The sequence below is a fragment of the Oryctolagus cuniculus genome, chromosome 2, assembly GCF_964237555.1.
Source record: "Oryctolagus cuniculus chromosome 2, mOryCun1.1, whole genome shotgun sequence".
Lineage (NCBI taxonomy): Eukaryota > Metazoa > Chordata > Mammalia > Lagomorpha > Leporidae > Oryctolagus > Oryctolagus cuniculus.
In genome coordinates this window covers 163134071-163157826 of record NC_091433.1, presented here as the reverse complement: position 1 = coordinate 163157826, position 23756 = coordinate 163134071, and the positions used below count along the sequence as shown (strand labels likewise).

The window sequence follows — 23756 nt, the reverse complement described above, 5'->3', positions numbered from 1 at the left end:
TGTCATAAGGAGATATTTACTTAAAGAACTGCTTGATTGTGAAGGAAATCCAGTGAAAGTCACAAAGAACTTGGATATGGTCAGTATGTTTGCCGAAGGCAAAGACATTTTGTTTTTAAATTTTTAAATGTGGCCAAGACATTGGTTGTGATGTTTAAATGCTATGGGAATACTGATAGCAACAAAGAAGAACTGGAGACTGGCTGAAAAGCCCACGAGAGCATTTCAGACATGGAATGCCAAGACACTGTGGAAAAAAAAAAAGTCCTACAAGAAGGACTTTGGTGGGTGAGACCCCAGTGGAAAGAAGTGGTCATCAAAGAAGGAGGTACTTTGAAGGGAGGAGAGAACTTCCACTTAGCTTATGGCCTTGTCTAAATATTGATGAAGTTTGTGGATTCAAAAGGCTCCCAGAGCCAAGGCAGCTCATGTCAAGAGCCTTGGGTGATCACTAACATCTTACATAAGAATGTTAATTGTTAAATGAACAACAGGAGTCACTGTGCATTAACTTCCTGTGCAGGACCTCTGTCCTCACAGAGTTGTATTATAACTATGTCTAAGTGCTAGCAAAAGAGGTATCATTCTTGAGTGCTCTTTAAAGTTAATTAAGGTTCTCAAAAAAGTGAAATTAACTTCAAGATGCAATGACTTTGAATGGCCCTTGTCTTGCCTGTTGAGGGACAGTTTATTTGTTTTATTTTGTTATTTTTTTTTCCATGCACATTGTTGAACTCTTTACTTAGTATAGAGTTGGTCTTTTTTGTATAAAGTTAATCAAAAATGGATCTTAGTGGAGAATGGGACTGGGAATGGGAGAGGGAGGAGGAGGAAGAAGGGTGGGAGAGGGGTGTGGGAGGGCGGGTATGGTGGGAAGAATCACTATATTCCTAAAGTTGTACTTGTGAAATACATGAAGTCTGTATTCCTTAAGTAAAAGGTTTCTTTGGGAGGAAATTTAAAAAAACAGAAGAAAAAAAGGAGTACTGGAGAGCAATATACTGGATCACTCTTTGTAGCCTTGAGAGGAGAATTGGAAACTGAAGGATGACTCAGTCAAAGGAACTTCTGAGGAAGATGCATTTGGTAACCGTCTCCGGAATAGCCGTAGGAAGGGTTGATCTTGGAATCAAGCTGTAAAAATATACGAGGTGATGAAGGCACAGCAATAGCAAGTGGTAGAAATGTGGAGGAAGGAAGGGATATAAAAGACATTTCAGAGGAAAAAATCTCTACAACTTTGTACAACAGATAACTTCAAAAATATTGAGTCTTAAGTGACTTGTCAGCAGCAGAGAAAGAGAAGCTGGGAGGGGCAGCTGGAACACTGAGATCTGTACAAGTTGAGTTCCATGATTCAGTGAGACATCCAGGTGGACAGTCTCTGGCCTTACCCCTGTCATTTCAGGACACTGCTGTTCCCTGAGGGAATGCAGTGGGGATTTCCAACGTGGAGAGGACACAGAGAAGTTTAAGGCAAGGGGATAATATCAAAGTTTGAAAATGTGGAGGTCACATCCCAGCCCAAGCTGAGACTGCCCCAGCGTCCTGGCTGGCTATTTGGTTGCCTCTCGTCTTCATCCATGCCAGGCTTGCTGCCTGTCTATGTTAACTGTGTCCTGGCTTAGGCTTCTGCGTCCTGTCATCTGCAAGTTGTTATGTCAACATGATTTAAACATGTAAGGAAAACCTTATTTTATAGTGGCCCCAAGTAGTAAAGCCTCCAAATGGATGAGGTGGGTATGTGAGTAAAATCAAGGAGAGAGAGTCTGACTGCAGTGCCATTCTCTCCATATTATTTTCTTGGCAAAGTTTAACTCATCCTTGGAGAACTAACTCAAAAGTTACTGTCTTTATGTCGCCTGCCTGGCTGCCCCAGGCAGTCAGTCTATTCACTGTGGATGTTCCCACAGCACATTGTTCTTATTTCTGCTTTAGCACTTGCCTCTTGTGCTATGGATCTGTTTCTTGCCACTAGGTTGGGAGTAACTTGAAGATGCGAATCATTTATTCATCTTTGTATTCCTCAATCCCATAACAGAGCAGGAATTAGTAGGTGATAATAGGGTGTTGGGAATAACAAAAAGATCAAGTTTAAAAAACATGGATGGGCCCCCGCTGCGCCTCACTAGGCTAATCCTCCGTCTTGTGGCACCGGAACACCGGGTTGTAGTCCCGGTTGGGGCGCCGGATTCCGTCCCAGTTGCTCCTCTTCCAGGCCAGCTCTCTGCTGTGGCCAGGGAGTGCAGTGGAGGATGGCCCAAGTCCTTGGGCCCTGTACCCCATGGGAGACCAGGATAAATACCTGGCTTCTGCCTTCAGATCAGCGCAGCGCGCTGGCCGCAGCGGCCATTGGAGGGTGAACCAATGGCAAAGGAAGACCTTTCTCTGTGTCTCTCTCTCTCTCACTGTCCACTCTGCCTGTCAAAAAAAAAAAAAAAAAAAAAATGGATGGAGGGGCTGGTGTTGTAGCCTAGCAGGCAAAGCCTTGGGCTGCCTGTGACGCCAGTGTCCCACATGGGAGCCAGTTCGTGCCCCAGCTGCTCCACTTCCAATCCAGCTCCCTGCTGATGTGCCTGGGAAAGGCAGCAGGGAATGACCAACTGAAGCTCCTGGCTTCAGCCTGGCCCAGCCCTGGCCATTGTGGCCATCTAGGGAGTGAATAGTAGATAGATCTCTCTTTCTCTCTCTGTCTCTCCCTCTATTTCTGCAACTCTGACTTTCAAAGAAATAAATCTTTTAAAAAAGAAAACAACATGGATGGAGCAGTGTACAGTGGCTATAGCAAAGCCTGCATGCACATCATACGTCACATCCCTGCCAATGCTGTGAATGCTGCACCAGCAGAGGCAGTGCTCTCATTACATTCTGCTGGCCCGTATTTGTAATGTGTGACATTCTTTATGAAATTCTGTCAAGGGCAATCCATCATATAAGTAACCTTTGGATTATATGCTAAGACAATCTCAAACAGAGATGTAAAGGGACCTCAAGGATAATGCTATTTTCTAAGAAGGGCATGATCAAGGAGTTCTGGCCGGGAAAATGAGGCAGAATGGTATGTTCTTTCAGGTTAAACAACAGCTCCTGAAAAGTGCCTGTCCAGCCCCTGCTGGGTGCAGGGTTATGTATGAAGACGATCAGGTGACTCTGAAATGTGGTTGAAGATTTATTTCCTGGAGTACATTAGGTGAAGACCTGAGAAGCGAATGAGGACATGCTTGTAATAACTTTTTCTCAAGAGATATTTCTTAAAAGGACACAAGACAACTTGAGCAAGTTTAAGATGTCAACTGTGGACTCACAGTTAAAGGTTTTCTGGGTATCCATAAAGATCTAGGGTTTTACACACATTATAGAATACAAATAAAAGAAAGCTTTGAAGTCTCATCATTTTGGTGTAAATCCAGATAAGACTTCTTTGATGAGCTTCGTGTTTCTTGTTAAGGAAAAGCTTATAGGTGAGAGGAACACTAGAATTATAATTCTTTGTCTTCCTTAATTAGACTAGCACTCACCATAGATCTTGCTGAAGCTGTGAGAAAATCCAAGCAATAATTCACATTGTCAGGTCAGCAGAAATTGTCACGGGGGTCCACTATGAAGGAAAGATTTGCTTAAGTGATCTGTGTATGGAGTAGCTCAGAAGAGCACACACTCTTTAGCAGAAAAATAGCCTCTGAAGATGCTGAGTACAAACAGCAACAAAAATAAATCCCAGCAAGACTCTTACAGCAGCTTTACAGATGTCATTCCAGAGGAAAATATATAAATCACACTAATACCAACTGATGTGGGGCACTAATTAATAAGTCCTATTAAATCATGGAGTAATGACATTTAGCATGTAATGAATACCTCATAATCTCGTAGTCATTAATATTTCATAGCATAAGAACACAGGAATTGCCTTCCCTCGGCTCTTGCAGCATGGTTTTCTGTCTCCGACATGGCCCCAAGGACATTAGATGGCACAAGGGTATTAGCCCTGGTATAGACTAGAACAGCATATGCAATTAACGCTTTGTATCCTGGGTCCTCACATTTCCTCATTTTAGAAAATGGGAATCTGCCTGCCGTCCTTGGAATTAGCGTTCATGAGCACCGTGGAAGAGCAGAACCGAGCGCAGTCGTTGGCCTGGGTGTGCAGCCTGCTCTCGTGATGGCCCTCCCCTGCCCCGGAGAGAAACTTGCACAGGAGAAAATCATTACTTTGATTGATTACTGGGGGCTTGCTTTATTCAAAGGCAATGATCAGCTCACAGAGCAGGTGCCATTGCAAGGGCTTATTGATCTGATGCGCTTACAGAAATTCCAGGAGGCCGCTCCTCCAGCGGGAGATGGTGGTGGTCAGCGGAAAAGAAGTCCGGCTCAGAGCCGGCTGGAATGAAGCGGGAGCGAAATCTGCGGCCCGCGCTCTCTCGCTCCCGTGACACTAGGTGTCTTTTTTGAGAAGACGGGCTGGAGCACAGAGAACGCTTAGAGGTTCAGTAGGCAAGTGAAAGGCAAAGAGAGAGACGAGAGAGCGAGCTCTGCAGGGGTCCCAGCGGCTCGAGATTCCCTAGAGGCCGACACGATCTCAGCCCGACCAGGATGGGGTTTGCTCCCGGGGGCAATACGGGACACTGATCAAAATCAACTCGGACAAGTGACAAGCCTGAGTGTGATGCTGGTGGATGTCTTTTAAGGTCGTCGGGGGCGGGGGGTAGAGGACGCGCGGCGCTGCGCTCTGGGGTAGGTGGAGAGAGGCCGCGAGTCTAGGGCGGGGGTATAAAGGCACCGGGAGCCGGGAAGCGGGGCACAGAAGCAGCCGGGGAGAGAGCGAGAGGAAGAGTTAAGAAAAGTAAGGGGAAAGTAGGGACAGGGGCGAGGGGAGAGCGCGCGAAGTGGGGCAGCGAAGAGGGATTGCGAAGGGAAGGGGGCTCCGGGCACAGGGCGCACCGCTGGGTCCCGAGGTGGGGAGAGGGGCGAGCCGAGCGGCGCGACTGGGGGGCGCCGAGAGTGAGGAGGGAGCTGGCGAGGAGCAGGAGGAGGTGGAGGCGGAGGAGGAGGAGGAGGAAGGCGAGAAAGTGAGAGCGGCGCGGGGGCGGGCGAGTAGCCCCGGGGCCGCGGCGGGGCGGGAGGGCTGCTGCTGCTTGGAGCTGAGTGGAGCCGGGGGCGAGGCAGCGAGCGGGGCCGGCGCCCGAGGCTCGGAGGCCGCCGGAGGGAACGGGGGGCAGGTGCGGGAGGGAGCGAGGGAGGGAGCGCGGCGGAGCGCCGCGGCCAAGTGCATTGTGTCTGGCGGCGGCGCGCGAGCCCACCGCGGCCGCGGCGGGGCGGGAAGCCATGGAGCCGCGGGCGCTCGTCACGGCGCTCAGCCTCGGCCTCAGCCTCTGCTCCCTGGGGCTGCTCGTCACGGCCATCTTCACCGACCACTGGTACGAGACCGACCCCCGGCGCCACAAGGAGAGCTGTGAGCGCAGCCGCGCGGGCGCCGACCCCCCGGACCAGAAGAACCGCCTGATGCCGCTGTCGCACCTGCCGCTGCGGGACTCGCCGCCCCTGGGGCGCCGGCTGCTCCCGGGCGGCCCAGGGCGCGCCGACCCCGAGTCCTGGCGCTCGTTGCTGGGGCTCGGCGGGCTGGACGCTGAGTGCGGCCGGCCGCTGTTCGCCACCTACTCGGGCCTCTGGAGGAAGTGCTACTTCCTGGGCATCGACCGGGACATCGACACCCTCATCCTGAAAGGTGAGCGGCGGCCGCCCGGGGAGCGCAGCGCGCGGGTCCCCAGGGGCGCGCCGGTGCCCGCAGCCACCTCCCCGCCGCGGCCCCGAGCTCTGCTGCCCGGCGCGTCCTCCTCACCCTTTCCCACCGCCCCCTTTCTTCATCTCCTTCCCTTTTTTGTCATTCCTCCCTTCTTTCTCCCCTTTTCTTTCTTTATGCATCTCTCTGTCCCTGTCCCTTCAGTCTGTGCTTCTGCCTCCTTCTTTCCTGCCTTTTACTTGCTTCTCCCGCTGTTCTCCTCTTCTCCTTTTGGCCTCTTGCATCTGCCCAACTCAGAATGCCTCTATGTGTGTGTGTGTGTCTGGGGGTGGGGGGAGGAGGCTTGACCCTCTTCCCCAGGAAGGTACCCGCCAAAAAGACTCAACCTTTCCCAATAGGGCGGCTTCCCTCAAGTTCTGCTTTCCTTTTAGAAATACCCTTTGGAAGAAAAGAAAAATGTTGCAAACCTCGAAAGAGGATACCAGGGCTTTCTCTTGTATTGTGCTGATATTGGTACCCAGTGGAATTGATGTGGGCAGCTCAGCCCAGCTGGCTAACTGGGAGCTAAGGAGACCCAAGGAACCTCCTCGACCTCAAGCGCAGGGCTGGTGTGGATTAGACTTCAAACACCAATAATCTCTTTCCTGGTGGAGGCAGCTGCAGGCAGACAGGACACCTACTTTTTCTAACCTTCCTGATGACCCCTGCACCCCGACCGACCCGACCGCTCCTCCTCTCCTCTGTGTCTGGCACACAAGGGGGAGCCAAGGAGAGAAAATGCCCAAGCCCTTTAAAGTAGAACCCTCAACGTCTGTGACAACATTGTGCACGGTTTTGTTTTTGCTGTCTTGTTATTTGGCACTGAGTTGTAGAGCGTCAGTTTGCTTGTCTGAAATCTGTGCAACACCTGGCTTTTATGCATCTAATCAGATAGTTTGGATTTTTGTGTAATCCCACTCATGTAATAATATTCAGTGTGACAATCCTATTAGTGAAGCTTTCTTTAACTTTCAGCACTAGACCCTTAATAGAATTTTTCCCCCTCTGAGATGAGAAAACTCACACGTACACACCCACACAACAACAACAAAACCCTCTTTTCTCTTGGACTCATTATCTCAAAAAAGGAAAAGTCTGAAATCAATGTGTTTTCATATTTAATAACCATTCAGGAAAGCAAATGAACTGGTTTGTGTGAATTACAGCTTAGAATGGAATTATATAGAAAGAAGGGTGCTAATAATTTGTTGGCCTTCAGTGTCTTGTTAGTTGGCATATTCATTTCGCAAACATATCGACTTCCTCCTTCCCTGTGGCTAGCTCGGCTGGGGATTGCCATCTGAAATCTGTCGGTGCATGGAAGGACTCCAGCACTTTTTGGGGAATCGGGTACAATCCTCTTCCTTTGGGAAGTGCACCTTTTCCTCTCCTCTCCTAACTTGCATCCAAATCTGATTTCTCTTCATGAAGATGCTGCATAATTAATTCTGATAGTAGCATAGTACACGAACAAACTGTAAAAGCAGAATCTGGACGCTCAGTTAGAGAATGCTCATTTTGGCAAGGCGATTCTGAAAGCTAAGCAGTGTAGTCCGTCTTTGGAAATGACAGAACTGCCTTTTCTTGCACTCTTTCTATGCCCAGAGAATTTGATTGCATGTAAATTGGATATAGAGCAATGTGTGGGATAGCAGGGCAGAGTTCAACCTGCTGCAGGAGAGGGTACCCCACAGGGTACCTCTGGATATGTCCTGGCTAGCTGAGGTGTCCTGCTCCTGGACAGTCCAGAGTGAAGTAATTTTAGAGGTGGCAGAACTTGAGAGGTTGTTGAATCCAACCTTCCACCCATTGTTCAAACTCCCTTCTACAGTCTTTCTGACAAATGATTATCTAGCTCACAGAATTCACATATTAGTTAAAAGAACTGGATTATTGTGGTGATTAGTACATCTTTTAGATGAAAATGAAATCAGATGTATAATGTTGATGGTGTTTAGTTAATCCTTTGCGTAGAACATTGTAAAGAGTTCTGTTGTAATCAGAAGGTATGGACTCCATTGCTGGCTCTGTTGTTGCGTAGCAGGAGATTCTCCAACAAGTGTCCAGCTCTCCTTGGCCTTCCTTTCCTTGTATGTAGTATTAGTAAGGCTGATGTTATTTAAAGAGGATTTTCTAGTTCTGAAATTGATCATTGTAGTAATAATAACAAGGTAAATGTAGCTTCTTGGGAAGCTAATGAGCTAACATTATTAAAAAATGAGGAATTTGAAGACTGACACTGGTCCTCTGTCATGACACTGGTCATAATTTGTTGTTTGGAAGATGGCCAGAAGTGATTCCAGTACTTTGAAACGTTGCTACTAACCTTCTTTGGTTACTTAATTCTTCTGGCTCTCAGTTTTATCATCTGTGAAATGAATGGATGACATGAACATTTTAAAAATTCTGATTCTATGCATAATTTGAGAAAGGAAAATGTCACCAAACAGATGATTTTGGCATCATATTAAGATAAACATTATCGCCTCTCTTTTGGCACTGGATTTTACTGGCTGTGGTATGAATTTCTGAAATGAGCCATATAACACTAGAAGTTGACATTACAACTAATTAAACAAATTTGAGTTACTAGAGCCCCAAGTTCTATTCTTACTTTCTCCTCTAAATTACCTTGCCTTGTGTGTCTTAACATCATTTAGAAATTTTAATTCTAGGAAGTAAAGAAAAGTTGAGTCAGATGGAGATGGTGGGTTGGGGAAGAATGAGGTGCAAGAACTTCCTGTCATGTTTCACTAGGTTTTGGAAGGAAAAAGAAGTTGGTGGTTTCTTCTGTAGTCCTAGAAGTCAAAGCCAAGAGGTGAGTGAAGGTTGCAGAGAGGAAATTGTAGAGTTGATAATATGGAAAATATTCTCACGGTTAAAATTGTTTGAATTTCCTACTAGTGGAAATATTTCTGAGATATGTGGAGGAGATGGAAACATACAATGTGGGCAATAAAAATTAGTTTAGAAATGATATGTATAGATTTGACTCTATAATGTTAATCTTCTTAAGAGAACTCATATGAGCCAGAAAAGCAGTATCTCAATAGGTAGTTGTGAGATCTAATTTTGCTTTTTAGCATCTGGTTATGATTTTTGTTTACTTCTCTCCAGCCCAGGCTTTGGAAAGGTTTAGGGTGGACCTCCAGCCAGGACCTGCAAGAAGAGTGGAGGTAAAGTTATTGATAAGCCTACTAAGAACTGAGACCTGAACCCTATGTTGTTTTACTAGACTAACAAAGAACCATTTACCAGCACAGCTTGAATACAGCTGTTTTTCCAGCAGGTTCTCTTAATAGCTGTCCATTAACCAATCCACATTTCACTGTCTTGCTTGGGGGATAACATGAGAACTAATCAAATGCTGTAAAGATATTAGGTTCACACTGTATTTCAGTAGTCTACTATCAAATTCAATAAATGGCTGTTGAAAGCCCATTGTGTGTGAAGCTTGGATGATATATATGGGGTTCTTTTGTGTTTGAGTAGGCCAGTTGACTGAATTATTCTTCCACATATGCCTTTCCTGTGACACTGGCTGACTTTGGATACCATGAGAGCTTTGCTTGTCAAAGGACTGGTTCTGAGACGGAAGCAAATGAAATCATCCTTCATTCAGCAGAATGACTGGCGAAGTCAAGGGAGCCTTGTAGGAACACAAGCAGAATGATCTTCAAGCTTAGGGCTTCAGGCCTTCCTTTACCATCAGGATGGGGTGGGGTGTTGAAGGAAGCCTTTATATTTAAAGACCACAGGAAGCTTTTAAGGTGAATGAGTGAAGCATGGTTTACATAAGGAGCCCAGGAATTGAGAGGAAGTGACAAGTTCATTCATTCATTCAACCATTTACTCACTCAATAAATAGATACTGGAGTGGAAGGTATTTTTCTGGGTGCAGGAGATATAGGAGTGAACACAATGAATAAGAAATCCATGACTTCACAGAGTTTATTTCAAGTATTGGAGTTGGTACTTTCTAGTGGATTATATAGCAACTGCTCTTTGTAGGCTGGCTTTGAGAAGATTACCTGACTGGGGCAGGAGAGCACTTTGGGAAGGCTGATAGCACTGGTGAGGAAATGACAGAAATTGCGCTTGGAAGTGATGGAGTGTCGCACACCCCTTTGGGTACTCTTGGCCGTTCTGTTCCGAGTGCAATACATATTTCAACTACTGATGAACAGCAAGGTAGCAGGAGATGCAGTTGGAAACATAATGCTTCTGTCAGTGATTGAAAACACTGACTTTAATAAATAAACTTTGATGAGACTTGTGAATAAGTCATATAGAACTTTGGAGAAGCTAGTGTTGAAAAGGAATCAGAGTCGTTGACACTATTTAAGAAATTCCAACTCTAGTGTTAGCCTTCATTTTAATTAAAATTTTTCATTACAACAAATTAGCATTACTTTTCAAATATATGTATTTTGTGTATATACATCAAATTCTAATATTGCATATTACACAGAATAAACAAAAAGGGAATGAATATTGTAGTGCCTTGTTTTTGTGAAATTAAAAATGAAAGGACTTCAGAAATGTGAAGATTGTAATACTGTATGCATGATGTTAACTCGTGTGAATCATCTGGGATTGAATTCTTGAAACTTGAAATAAAACATGTCTTTGTGGTTTCAGAAGCACTTTTCCTCTAATGAGATAAACAGAGATATCAAAGACAGTGGGACATAAACACTTTGTCATTTTGCTCTCTGTAAGAAAAGGAAAGTAAGACACTTGGTAGGAATTCACTGGATCAGCTCTTCACTCTGCTAATGATTTATCTGCTTCCCCTGTTGCTTATCCTCCATGAAATTAATAGTCTGTACAGGACCCATCAAGTTTTACCTGACACCAAAATAGATTGATGCTTTTCTTCAGCTCATTTGTAGACCAAAGTATCATTTGTGTTAGGATAATTATCTCCCCAGAGCAGCTGTACCTAGGGAAGCTTAGAGGCCAGCACTGTTTCCATGCTTGACCCAGTTGCTCACAGATTGTTCTCAGACCTTCCTGTGGGCCTGAAGATGCTGCTGGCAAGGGGATTGTTCAGTCTTGCGGTGTGTGTGTGTGTGTGTGTGTGTGTGTGTGCGCGCTGCAGATGTAGGTAACTTCCTTTTTCTTTCTCTCTTTACTTCTTGAGGCAGATGGTCTCCCAAAAGTTTTGGAGTATGAACTCATTCGATGCTCATATAAATTTATATTCATTTTTAAATTATATGCCTGGAATGTACATATATATCATAAGATATACACAAGCAATTTTTGAAAAGATGTGGTAATAGATATAAATAGAAGTTCAGTGACTTTCATCTCACCTTCCAAAAGCCGTTTGTGCACCCCTGGCATGTATGCACCTCACTTATGTATGGCTTTTCTCCTTAGCAGAGCCAAGCCTCTCATCTGAGCAGAGGAAGGAGTGACTTTTCCCATCATGGCTGAAATTTATGGTGGGTCTCACAGTGTACTGTTATATCACACATATTTATTTTGCACAGGAGAGAGAAGATGCATTATATTTCTATATCAATCCCGACGTTGAGTGCACTACCGAATAAGCCCTTTTTGATTAAACCTCTGCTACTTCATTCTGCACAAATGTTAATGACTAGGTTTATAGTTTTTGTCTTGACCCACGGTGTGTTAAGGCTACACATACCCAAATGTGATATTCTCTGTTTCAGCACATTGTATTGGTAACACTCGTGAAGATTGTCCTGAGCAGAAATTAAATTCTTGCCACTCTACCATCAAAGTAAAATACTTCCATTCTTACCATCTACACACAGGAAATGTCTTTTTAAAGTAATTTATAGACACAAGAGTGAATGGTACTTTAAGAGGTTTGTGATCAAAATTTCCAGACTCAATGACATTTTCATTCACCATGACTTGTAGATAACATTTAGCAATGGCCTTGAGGGGGAAAATAAGAAGAGTTTTTGCTATGCCGTAGAAAGTTCACATCCAATTATATCCGAGTTGCTGTGATTTTTTTTCCTTAGCTGCTGATTTTTCTTCAAAAAGAGCCCTCAAAGCCCATCAGGCAGACTGCTCCTAATTGCAAGTGTTCTTGATTGCTATATAAGATAAGTTTAAGTTGGTGGGAGCATCTGGAATAATTGAGACTCCCAGTGTCAGTGCTAAGTGTGGGGTCTTGAGGAATGGGAACCTTGAAGGAAATTAGGTGGGTCGCAGGGTTTTTCCATCAGTCTCCAGGATGAACTCTGCTTTTGTATTTGTGTACACCTGCTGTGCTGTGTACTCCAGATGCTGAGAGTTTGGTAATTGATATAATCACAGATTATCAAATTATAACCACAGATTATTAATCTACAGCCTCTGATGAGCAAACCATGACCTCAGATTAACCGTCTCCTCATTCCCTGAGCCCACTTTTCTTGAATACATCTTGACTTTCTGGGAAATTCTTCTGTTCTTTGATTTTCAATTGTGTGAACATATGAGGTTCATTTTCTTGTTAAAAGAATGAAAATAATCAGATTTGATCTGGTCATTCTTTTTACTTCTCATCCCTTCCCAGTAATAACTGGTGGACTGGGGAGAAAAAGTTAAAAACAAACTGGGAGGATTGGCAAAAAATACAGATAGCAAATGTGTCTCAAACTCAGTATTTTGGGATAATTCAGGTGAGATTATTCTAACTGTGTAGATTTACTTTAGGTTTTTTTTTTTTTTTCTTTGACAGGCAGAGTGGACAGTGAGAGAGAGAGACAGAGAGAAAGGTCTTCCTTTGCCGTTGGTTCACCCTCCAATCACACTGCGCTGATCCGAAGGCAGGAGCCAGGTGCTTCTCCTGGTCTCCCATGGGGTGCAGGGCCCAAGGACTTGGGCCATCCTCCACTGCACTCCCAGGCCACAGCAGAGAGCTGGCCTGGAAGAGGGGCAACCAGGAACTTTAGGTTTTAAGACATTTATCTTTCCTATAATTACTAATTTTTTAAAAATGCTAAATTGTTGATATTGTCTAGAGCTTTGCTTAGCTTGTTGTAAAGATTTTCATTAGGCATTTGTGAATAGAAAATGGACTTTATCTTCTGGTAAAATTTATGAGTTTATTTTTTGCTCTCTCATAGTGTTTCCCTGTGGTTAAGAGTGATTGTGGTGATAAATCTGTTTTATTTCAAGTTTTAACTAAAAGGACGTAACAACTTCTTGGAGCATGAGAGAGTCAGTGTGGCCAGCATGGAGCTGACAGCCTTTGTTTGCTGCAGAGTAACAGGGAAACTGCATGCGCTCTCCATCTTTCTTGTAACTCAGCCAGATAAGCTGATTGCAGACCAAACAATAATGTCATGGGGACACCCACCAGGGAATGCATTAGCAAGTGACAAAAGGGGAACAGTATGTACCATATTTTAGTTTCCGTTATGTTGAATTACGAAGGACCCCCTGAATTATTTTCTGTAACTTGCTAGATGTCTCCTAGTGTTCAGACTTTGTAATATTTTGTTCTTAGGGAAAAATCAATCAACTCATTTCTTTCCCAAGAACCTAAAGGCTGTAATATGTTTCCTTGTGGTTTCTCCAAGTTATTTGAGACTACATAGGTGGACTGGGAGGAGGCTCCAGAAATGCAAGTGGGAAATTCTGAATGTATAGATGATTCTTGAAGGCTTAATTGTCTCTTTACAGCAGGTTACTTAACTGCAAATCAACACTGATGTTTCCATCTGCCATGCAGATCAGCACTCGCTTCAAATTTAGGGTAACAGAAGAACAGGCAGGGTATGTATGCGGAGTCAGGGTAGGAGGCTGTATTTGGCTTGGATCTCTTTTGTCTACATTTCAAGGAATTTTTATTTGGTGTGGAGGATGTGAGCATTTGCTTCGCTCAACATTGTCAACAAATGTTACTGTGTGTTAGAAAAGATACTGCTTTCTCAAGTAGAAGGCCGCCTCTGTGAACAACCCCTTGTGAAGTCCTCCTGCTCCCTTGGGGTTGCACTTTCCCTTTCAACACCCAGGGCAGTGAGGAAGGGGTCTGAGTGGGAGCCAGCTGTTGGTTAATTTGAGCTTGAATGAGTGACTTCTTATAAGCTCTCATGGTTTTGAACACTGCTTCCAGTAATGTTTATCATCGTCACAGAATTTTAAGTGTGTGCATCCTCTTAAATGTTACTCAATGAAGTTATCCTGGAAAAACAGCAAAAATGATCATTGCCATGTAATTGAAAAATTATGAGACAGATGACCAGAGGAACAGTTTGACGTAGGAGAAGATAAATTGAAAGGAGGAAAAACAAAAATTATAATGGCCATTTGTAATAACAGAGCCTTTGCTAGATGGAGCTCAATATTTGTTTTATGCCACTGATACTTAAGAATCATTTATTTCAGGTGACTTAATCCTTTGCTTCTAACATACCATAGGGTAACTTTGCTTGGTGTTCAGACAGTGGAAGTGTGGCCAAAGGAAGCTACAACTCATAAGTACTGGGAAAAATAAAGAGGCCAAACTAAAGAGTGGCAGAAAAAGCAACAGTAACTGCTAAAAGGGATGGTTCTGAAAATATGGTCTTTTTCTCCAGGTGTTGGAAAAAAAAAAAAAACAATAAAAAATGCAAGGAAACTGTTTACCATTCAGCAGTAACAGATAAAATGTAGCTTGTAAATATGCGCTGAATTTGCATTAAGGACATGTTATGTTCCCTTCTCTTTTTTTCTCAGGGGTTACATTTTCCTTTTGAAGGAAACTTAAATTGGTGGGAGGAAAGTGAGTGAGCACAAGTAGAATCAAAGATTCACACAGTAGAAAGCAGTGATCTTTGCCTGATTTTTGTGTGATGATGCCCATGAGAGGTGGTTTGCACTTGGGCCACAAACTCAGGTCACTTGCATGCAATTGTTAGTGTACCAGCTATCTCTCCTTTCACAGAATGCCTGTGAACTAGGGAGATGTTGCTTTTAGCATAAGCTCTGTTTTTAACTTATAATGCACAGTATATCATTTGGAAGTGGAAGGCTGTTTGATTTTGTATAGAAGAGGGGTGTGTGTGTGTGTGTGTGTGTGTGTTTCTAGGGGTGGAGATTATGTAAGGAGCTGATGGATATTATAGTGTGGGTGTGTCAGTCCCCAAGTCATCCCTGGGGCCAACCACTGATTTTGAAAATTGGCAGCTGTATGAATAACTCATTACCTGTTAGTCCTCTAAGCAGGTCCCAACACACCTGATTTGACAAAGTTAAAAAAAAAAATGAGAAATCATAAAAGGGCACAATTTTGTATGCCCTCCAAATCTGATGGAGTTGCTGAAATAAATATGTCTGTGATCCACTGAGAGGCATTAAACAGCATAGTTCCCTGTTCTCCTAACCATGCATACGGATGATTCTGCGGTAATATTTTGATTATGCCGTGGGGGGAATTGAGTGCTTCTTACTAATAGGCCCCAGATTTTCATTTTGGAAATTTGTGGCATGGGTGTTTTTAATGCAAGTTTTTATTTCTAAATTATCCACAGTTCTTGTTGTCACATGCTTCCAGTTGTGTTTGCAGGTTAAAATGGCAGATCTAATTGCTTTTCATGGTCATGTATTCCCCCTATATATGTAGTTTTCTGGCATTGTTTTTATTTCTAAATGGTCAGAAACAGAAGCACTCTAATGAGGTATAAAATGTTATAATTTGGTTCTGGATATAATTTTTAAAATGCAATTACTAAAGTGCTTGAAAAATATTTATCCACTCATGTAGGTGAGTTTATTAGTTAATGATCTTTTAGGGCCAAATAACAGAATACCCAAATAAAAATAGCTTAACCTACAAGGGAAGCATATTATCTTGTATAAGAAGATTCAAGGACTGCTGCACCTGACTGGTTAAATAAAAAGGTTCAATGCTACTGGACTCTAGCAGTCCTAACACAGGCAGTTTGGCCTTTGAACCTTGTATCTTCCTGATCATAGGAGTTCTGTGAGTCACTTTCTTACATGGGAACAGTTGAAAGGTTTGAAAATAGGAGAGGCCATATTTTGGTCTGTTTCTTACAATAAGCATAATTCCCCGTAAGTCTTCCCACAGACTTTCCACATGTGTCATTGATCAGAATTGTGTCATGTGACCATTCCTAAACCAGTCCCTGGGAAGTGGAATAGAATTACCATGCTCTCTGTAGGCCAATCAGACTTCAGCTTCTGGTACTGTGAAAGGACCAGTGTTCTCACAGATTGACACCTGAGCAAATTCTGGCTTCTGTTAGCCACGGATGGTGGCTGTTGTGTACACACCATGGTGCAGGAATGTTCAAATGGCCATCTCAGCCTACCCGTGTCTATTCCATAGCACAACAAGACTGAGAGGAGATCCCAAATGTTTTGCTAGTTTCCACTATTGGCCACTCTCTCTATGTGTATCCTGGCTTGGTGGGCACATGGAAGTACCTGAAACTCTTTTCTTTTTGAAGAGCAGTTTGCATCTCTTTAATCTACAGTGACCCAGAGGCCACATAGTTGTTTCCAAGGAGGTTTATTCATAATTAATTACACTTTTTAAGTGGAATGTAAAATGTTCAACATCGTGCTTTGTAGGGGTTATCCATGTACTCTGAGATCAGATGTTGCAGTTGTTATAAATTTAAAACACATCGGATTGGGGCTGGAGTGGCTTCAGCACTTGCCTGGTACATGGCCTTTGTGTGTGCTGCTACCTGGAAGTCCAGCACATTCCAGCAAGGAGGTTCCTGGAGAGCATTTTTCTGACTGTATATCTTCACTCCCCACGCCTCAAGCCTGTTCCATTTATAAAAACTGTTCAAGCCACGATGGGACTTGTTTTAATTTCTTGATTATTTTGGAGGAAAACAACAATTCATTTCATCCTCATCCCTTCACTGGTATCTGAATGACCATGATTACAGCCTGCGAGTGCACTGTGATAACTTTGAGAAAGAAAATTAGCAAATTGCTCTTTGCTGTGGCATGTGTCTTAGTGTGTCCATAGGGGCTCATGTTCAAAATGTAAGAAACTAACCAATTCTAATTTGAAGAAAATCCACGTTGCTCATGTCTGTCTTGGATTCTCACAGTCCTTGACATTTCTGTAAAGAATCATTTGCTTTAGAAATTACAGACCTGGAAGGCCAGCTAAGGAGGCAGTTGTTTTTTTAATTATTTTTTTAATTTTTATTTTTTATTTTTGACAGGCAGAGTGGACAGTGAGAGAGAGAGAGACAGAGAGAACGATCTTCCTTTACCGTTGATTCACCCCCCCAATGGCCGCTGCAGCCGGTGTGCTGCGGCTGGCGCACCACGCTGATTCGAAGCCAGGAGCCAGGTGCTTTTCCTGGTCTCCCATGCAGGTGCAGGGACCAAGGACTTGGGCCATCCTCCACTGCCTTCACGGGCCACAGCAGAGAGCTGGCCTGGAAGAGGGGCAATCGGGACAGAATCCGGCGCCCCGACTGGGACTAGAACCCGGTGTGCTGGCGCCACAGGCGGAGGATTAGCCTAATGAGCCGCAGCGCCGGCCAGGAGGCAGTTGTTTAAGAGGGTCTTTTTGTGCTGGGAGGAGTGGAGTGACCCCCAGCATGGCGGCAGGGCTGTTCATCAGACAACTCCAGTGAACCTCCCATTTCTTATCGGAATTGCTAAGCGCCTCTTGGAGCTCCCATTTGATGCTGAAAGGCCTGTTGATTAAAGTTTGATACCTCCTCCACGCAGAAATTACAAAGCAAGAAAATCTGAACTGTTGTAGATGGGCTGAGCTAGCAGGCATTTAGCACAGAAGCCTTGGGAGATGGTGTAAAGCCACAAGGTATGTGGGTGGGCATATATTTGGACCACCAGATTGTGTGCCAACTTGTAGGTTCACAAAGATAAAAAAGCAAGGGAGAAGACAGGAAAGAAAGGGAAGGAGATGGGAAAGCCAGGAAGGAAATCAGGAAGGAGCAGATGAGCAACTGTTTCATGTATCTTTGGGGAATCATCTCTAAAGGTTCTTGTTTCCTTAAATATGCACTAGGTACATCTAGCTTTCTAAAATACAATCTTAGCATGTCTTTCCGTTGACTAAAAGTCTCTCGTGGATTCCCCAATAAGTTAAACATAGAATTACCAAATAATCCAGCAATTTCACTTGTAGGTATATACCCCAAAGAATTGAAAACAGATATTCAAACAAAAACTCATACATAATTGTCCACAGCAGCACTATTCATTACAGCAAAAAGATAGAAACAGGCCGTCGCCGCGGCTCACTAGGCTAATCTTCCACCTTGCGGCGCCAGCACACCGGGTTCTAGTCACGGTCGGGGTGCCGGATTCTGTCCCGGTTGCCCCTCTTCCAGGCCAGCTTTCTGCTGTGGCCAGGGAGTGCAGTGGAGGATGCCCCAAGTGCTTGGGCCCTGCACCCGCATGGGAGACCAGGAGAAGCACCTGGCTCCTGCCATCGGATCAGCGTGGTGCGCTGGCCACAGTGCGCCTGCCGCGGCGGCCGTTGGAGGGTGAACCAACGGCAAAGGAAGACCTTTCTCTCTGTCTCTCTCTCACTGTCCACTCTGCCTGTCAAAAAAAAAAAAAAAAAAAAAAAAAAAAAAAAAAAAAAAAAAAGATAGAAACAACCCACTGTCCATTGACTGATGAATGGATAAAGAAAATGTGATATGTCCATAACAGTGAAGCATTGTTCAGCCAGAGAGGAATGAAGTATTAATACTTGCTACAACATGCTGAGCCTTGAAAACATACTCAGTGGAAGAAGGCAGACACAAAATGCTGCATGTTGTATGATTCCATTGATATGAGATACCCAGAACAGGCTGATCAACAGAGATAGAAGACAGTGAGTAGCCAGCGCCACGGCTCAATAGGCTAATTCTCCATCTGTGGAGCCGGCACCCCGGGTTCTAGTCCCAGTCAGGGCACTGGATTCTGTCCTGGTTGCTTCTCTTCCAGTCCAGCTCTCTGCTGTGGCCCATGAAGGCAGTGGAGGATGGCCCAAGTCCTTGGTCCCTGCACCCGCATGGGAGACCAGGAAGAAGCACCTGGCTCCTGGCTTCGGATTGGCACAGCACACCAGCCGTAGCAGCCATTTGGGGGGGTGAACCAATGAAAAAAAAAGAAAGTGAGGGAGGAACAGGGAGTGACTGCTTATGGGCATGAGATTTTGTTTTGCGTTGATGAAAATATTCTGAAATAGATCATGGGAGTGAATATACAATGTATTAACTGTTAATGATTTGTACACTTTACAATGGTTATAATGGTAAAGAATAACAAAGAAACTTCCCCCAAACTCTGATTTCTTTTTCCTGCTGTCCACGGTTGAAAGTCTAAGCTTCTTGGCAAGCTATAAAAGCCTTTATTTGTGGCTCCTGCTACAATTCTGATTACATACTTAGTCACTTCTCCATGAAATCCAGGACCAGGCTGTGGTAGACCATTTGCCATTCTCTTAATCTACATGCCCTTTCATGTTTATGTGTCATGGCATATCCTGCTTCCTCTGCCTAAAATGCCATCTTCTTTAGTCCATCTGGACAGTGTCTGCTTTTCCCTGAAAGTTCAGTGCCATTGTTATTTCTTCTCTAGCTTTCTTTGACTCTCTGTACTTGTTTTCTCCCCTGTTCCTTGAAGAGTGAATTGCTTTATAGTAACTCTCTTCTTATCATGTCTCCTTTTCTATGGCCAACTGTGGTCCAAAAATACTAAATGGAAAATTCCAGAAATATTTAATTCATATGTTTAAATTGCACACCATTCTGAATAGCATGATGAAATTTCATGCCATGTGGGACATGAATCGTCCTTTTGTCCAGTGTATCTGTGCTGCGCATGCTACTTGCCTGTTAGCACTTAATAACCATCTTGGATATCAGATCTGTTGTCCTGGTCCTGCAGTGCTTGTGTTCACGTAACACTTATGTTACTTGATAATGGCCCCAAAGTGCAACAGTAGTGATACTGGCAATTTTATTATAGTCTCCATATGTGATTACAATTTTTCTAAACTCTTAGTGTACCTAATTTATAAATTAAACTTTATTATAAGTATGCTTGTATATTTAAGAAAAAATACAGTGTATATAGAGTTTGGTGCTATCCAGTTTCAGATATCCCTTTGGTAGGAGGAATACTGTCTTTACTGCAACTCCAGTGTGTCAAATACATACCTATCTCTAATGTAGTACTTTCTGCATTGTACTATAATCTGTTTCCTTGTCCATTTCACTTCTTGCCTTAAGGCTAGGGACAGATGCCACCTGGCTCAGTATCTAGTATAAGGCAATCTTCCATAGAAAGGCTGTTGAAAAAATTGTATTGGATTGATTCGAATCACAGTTGTATCTGATCCATTTTCTTCTCACTCACTGCAGTGTGTTTTGTTCATTTCAAGGACATGGAGAAAGAAGAATATTCTCAGTTTTCAAAGAACTAAGACACTAATAATTAATGCAAAGTACTAGGCATTAAAAAAAAGAAGTAGTGATAGTGGTAGATATTTAAAAAAGATGACTTTGGTTTTTTTTTTTTTTTTTTTTTTTTTTTTTTTTTTTTTTTGACAGGCAGAGTGGACAGTGAGAGAGAGAGAGAGAGAGAGAAAGGTCTTCCTTTTGCCATTGGTTCACCCTCCAATGGCCACCACGGCTGGTGCGCTGCGGCCAGTGCACTGCGCTGATCCGAAGCCAGGAGCCAGGTGCTTCTCCTGGTCTCCCATGTGGGTGCAGGGCCCAAGCATTTGGGCCATCCTCCACTGCACTCCCGGGCCATAGCAGAGGGCTGGCCTGGAAGAGGGGCAACCGGGACAGAATCCAGCGCCCTGACCGGGACTAGAACCCTGTGTGCTGGTGCTGCAGGCGGAGGATTAGCCTATTGAGCCACGGTGCCAGCCCAGTGTGCTTTTATTTTTGAAGTATTCAAAGATTCATTGTAAAATGAAAAGTGCTTCTTTATTGAGATTTTCGTCATCAAAGGTTCTTAATCCTTAATTGAAGGATAATATTGTTATTATCTTTCTGCTTGCCTCTGTAGACAATCCCTACCTTCAGGGAACTGTGTCTGTGTTTCTGTTCTCTCACAAGACCTAGTAGGGTGGTTTTCAAATGATAGGAGCTCCGTATATAGATAGTGTTTTGCTGGGGGCCGGCGCCGTGGCTCACTTGGTTAATCCTCCGCCTGCGGTGCCGGCATCCCATATGGGCTCTGGGTTCTAGTCCTGATTGCTCCTCTTCCAGTCCAGCTCTCTGCTGTGGCCCCGGAGGGCAGTGGAGGGATGGCCCAAGTGCTTGGGCCCTGCACCTGCATGGGAGACCAGGAAGAAGCACCTGGCTCCTGGCTTTGGATTGGCACAGTGCTGGCCGTAGCGGCCACTTGATGGGTGAACCAACGGAAGGAAGACCTTTGTCTCTCTCTCTCTCTCTCTCTCTCTCACTATCTATATCTCTACTTGTCAAATAAATAAATAAAGAAAGAAGATAAAAAAAATAAAGAAGATAGTGTTTTGCCAAGTTTATTCTATCTATGTCCTTGTGCAGTTTTGGTTTATTAAATATTCTTTTACAATAGAATTGTTGCCAGCCCACTTATATGCTTCCCTTGACCAGAAAGCAGAACAGGTGAGGTAGATTTCAGGAAGACTCTTGGTTGCTTCCTGGACAGTTCTGCTGCCGTGTCAGACTCTGTTTCCAGAGATGCCTGTATGCTGGGAAAAGGCTGGAGAATCACTTGAGGGGTGAGAGTGCGCTTGGGCTCTTTCAGCAGAGGTGGCTGTTCAAGAGACCAGAGGCTTTACTGGCATCTGGAACTAATCTTCTCCTTACAAAGTTTGTTTTGCTGTTTATTGAGGTGACAGGAGTCAGGAGACTCGGGGCGCCTTCTTCACTCTGGTCTTAACTGCCTGTGACCTCAAACAAGTCGCCTCACTTCCCCGGATCTCAATTTTCTCCTTTGTAAATGTGCATGTTGGGTTGGTGTAACCCGTGGGGCCCCTGAGCATGTCCAGCTGTAATTACAGAATGCCTGGAAAACCCGGCAAAGTGTCAGGATGAGAAAGGCCGCTCCTCTCCCCGAGCAGGGAGGTGTTAAAGAGTGATCCAAGTTTAAGAGCTTTTTTCTATTTTCAAGTTGTTTACCCACATAGCTTGCTTTTACTGTTTTGAAGATAAGATGCTTTCTTAGGTTAATTTTCCTTTTCTTTTCCCAAGGATTTTAAAAGATAAATCAGGACTTTTAATATTGTTCCAGGAATTTTCTTCTGTGGGAGCAGTGATTGTCATTTGGCTGGAAGGACTTTATGATTTTTGCTTCTCAGATGATTTCACAGGGAACTGGTAATAATAAGTTATACCTAGTTTTAAGAACTTGAATTAGAGTTTATAATGAAGAGCAAAAAAGAAGTATACCCTTTAGAAAATTGGAGAGAATGTACGATTTAAATTTTGCCTTATTTGCTCATTTTATGTGTCTTTGAAGGAATTTTGAAAAGATTTTGATGAAGGAAAAATCATATTTTTTTGTTACTACAAAAAAATTTCTAGGCTTATTGCTTCTTTGCTTCACAGGAGTTCTTACTACTCATAATGCACGTGAAGTCCAAGAGAAACCTCCAGTTATGCTTCGTTTGTTCCAAAGTTTTAGAGATGTTCTTTTTGAATTTAGTAATCCACTGTGTTAAATACCTGGAAGTTATATTTGATCACTTTAATTGAATTCCTATTATGCCTCTTGATTATTCATTTCAGTTTTTTCCTTGAATGATATTTCGAGGTACCTTGCTGCATATTGTAATTGGCATAATAGTTAATTTCACTGAAAGCCCTATTCAGAAAATGTGAACACGCTGTGACTTTCCTTGACCCCCATTTCCGCCTTTGTGCTGATGAAAGGACATACCTAGGTGAACCTCGTTAGCCATGCATGGCGATGATTATAATGGCAGATCTGATGCTTGATAGGGGCTGTTTGTACTTAAGTCCTTCTGCACGAAGCAGACATTGGGTAGACAAGCCAATCAGCCGTGACACTGGCATCTGGTCAGGCTGGTTCTGATTTGGGAGAGCCAGAGTATGACATCCAGAAGCCCGGGCGTCTGTGGTTGAAGGTACTGAGCATGCCCCCTGAGCTGTGCCCTGCCGTAAGCGTGTTGCTCATTTGGAAGACTTGCCTAGAAGGTTATCTAAGGTGAGGAAAATAGACCCATTCAAGACAAGTGAGCGTAACTTCACTGATGTGTGAGGGGAAGATGGGGCAGAGATGCTCTATGGAAGGATGAAGACGAGAGCCCTCACATGTTAACTGTTGGTCTCTTCATTTAGGAGTATGTTTCCTTGGACTTTGTCCCTATCTGTTGGAATTTTCATTTGTTTGTTTCCTTTTCCAAACAATAACACTGGGAAAAAGTCTAACAAAATCCATAGGAGGCCATGAGCTAGGAAACTAAAATTTATTCTGTTTAGCCGTATGATGAAAACTACATACCTCATGGAATATAAGAAAAGGTACCTTAAATTTACACAACAACTTCTTTAAAATAAGTCAAAACTTTTTTTTTAACAGAGAGCAAAAGGAGACACGTTCCCTAAGCATATGTGACTGGGGAGAATACTCGTACTGTTGAAAGTGCTGGTAGTTACCATTACTACAGTAGGGAGAGTGTTCATCTGGACTCACTGGGGGAAGATTAGGAGTCAGGCCTGGCTCTGGCTTGCCCACTTCCTGTGGGATGTTGGCAAGTCATTTAAATCTCTTTAGCCCTCATTTTGTCTCATTCTTAAAATGAAGAGTCAGACTTCATGCTCTCTAAGAGTTTTTCAAATTGTTAACATTTTATGGTGTACTTAGAACATCAGGCAGTAAAGGGTTGGTTTTTCAAATAGCTAAGACCTACCTTTCTATGTTTCAAGCTTATTTTTTATCTAACTAGATGGATGCATTTACTCAGTGCATATGACATGTCTGCCTTCCGAAACAGAGCAGTAAATTTGGCTTACTGACTCAAAGTTATTGTTATGAACTG

General features: G+C 43.7%; 1 protein-coding gene across 2 annotated transcripts in view; it reads left to right on the top strand.

Moving 5' to 3' along the window:
* The window catches only part of TMEM178A (transmembrane protein 178A), a 106415-nt gene that overhangs the window by 29132 nt on the left and 53527 nt on the right, over positions 1 to 23756 (top strand). The window contains exon 1 of one of the 2 annotated variants that reach the window (XM_002709906.5): positions 4771 to 5725. The exons of the other annotated variant lie outside the window; for it this stretch is intronic. Within the exon in view, the coding sequence (XP_002709952.1) occupies positions 5326 to 5725 (400 nt within the window). The 5' untranslated portion in view covers positions 4771 to 5325. Of the gene's footprint in view, positions 1 to 4770; positions 5726 to 23756 lie in introns of those variants that run through there. 2 annotated transcript variants of the gene reach the window in all.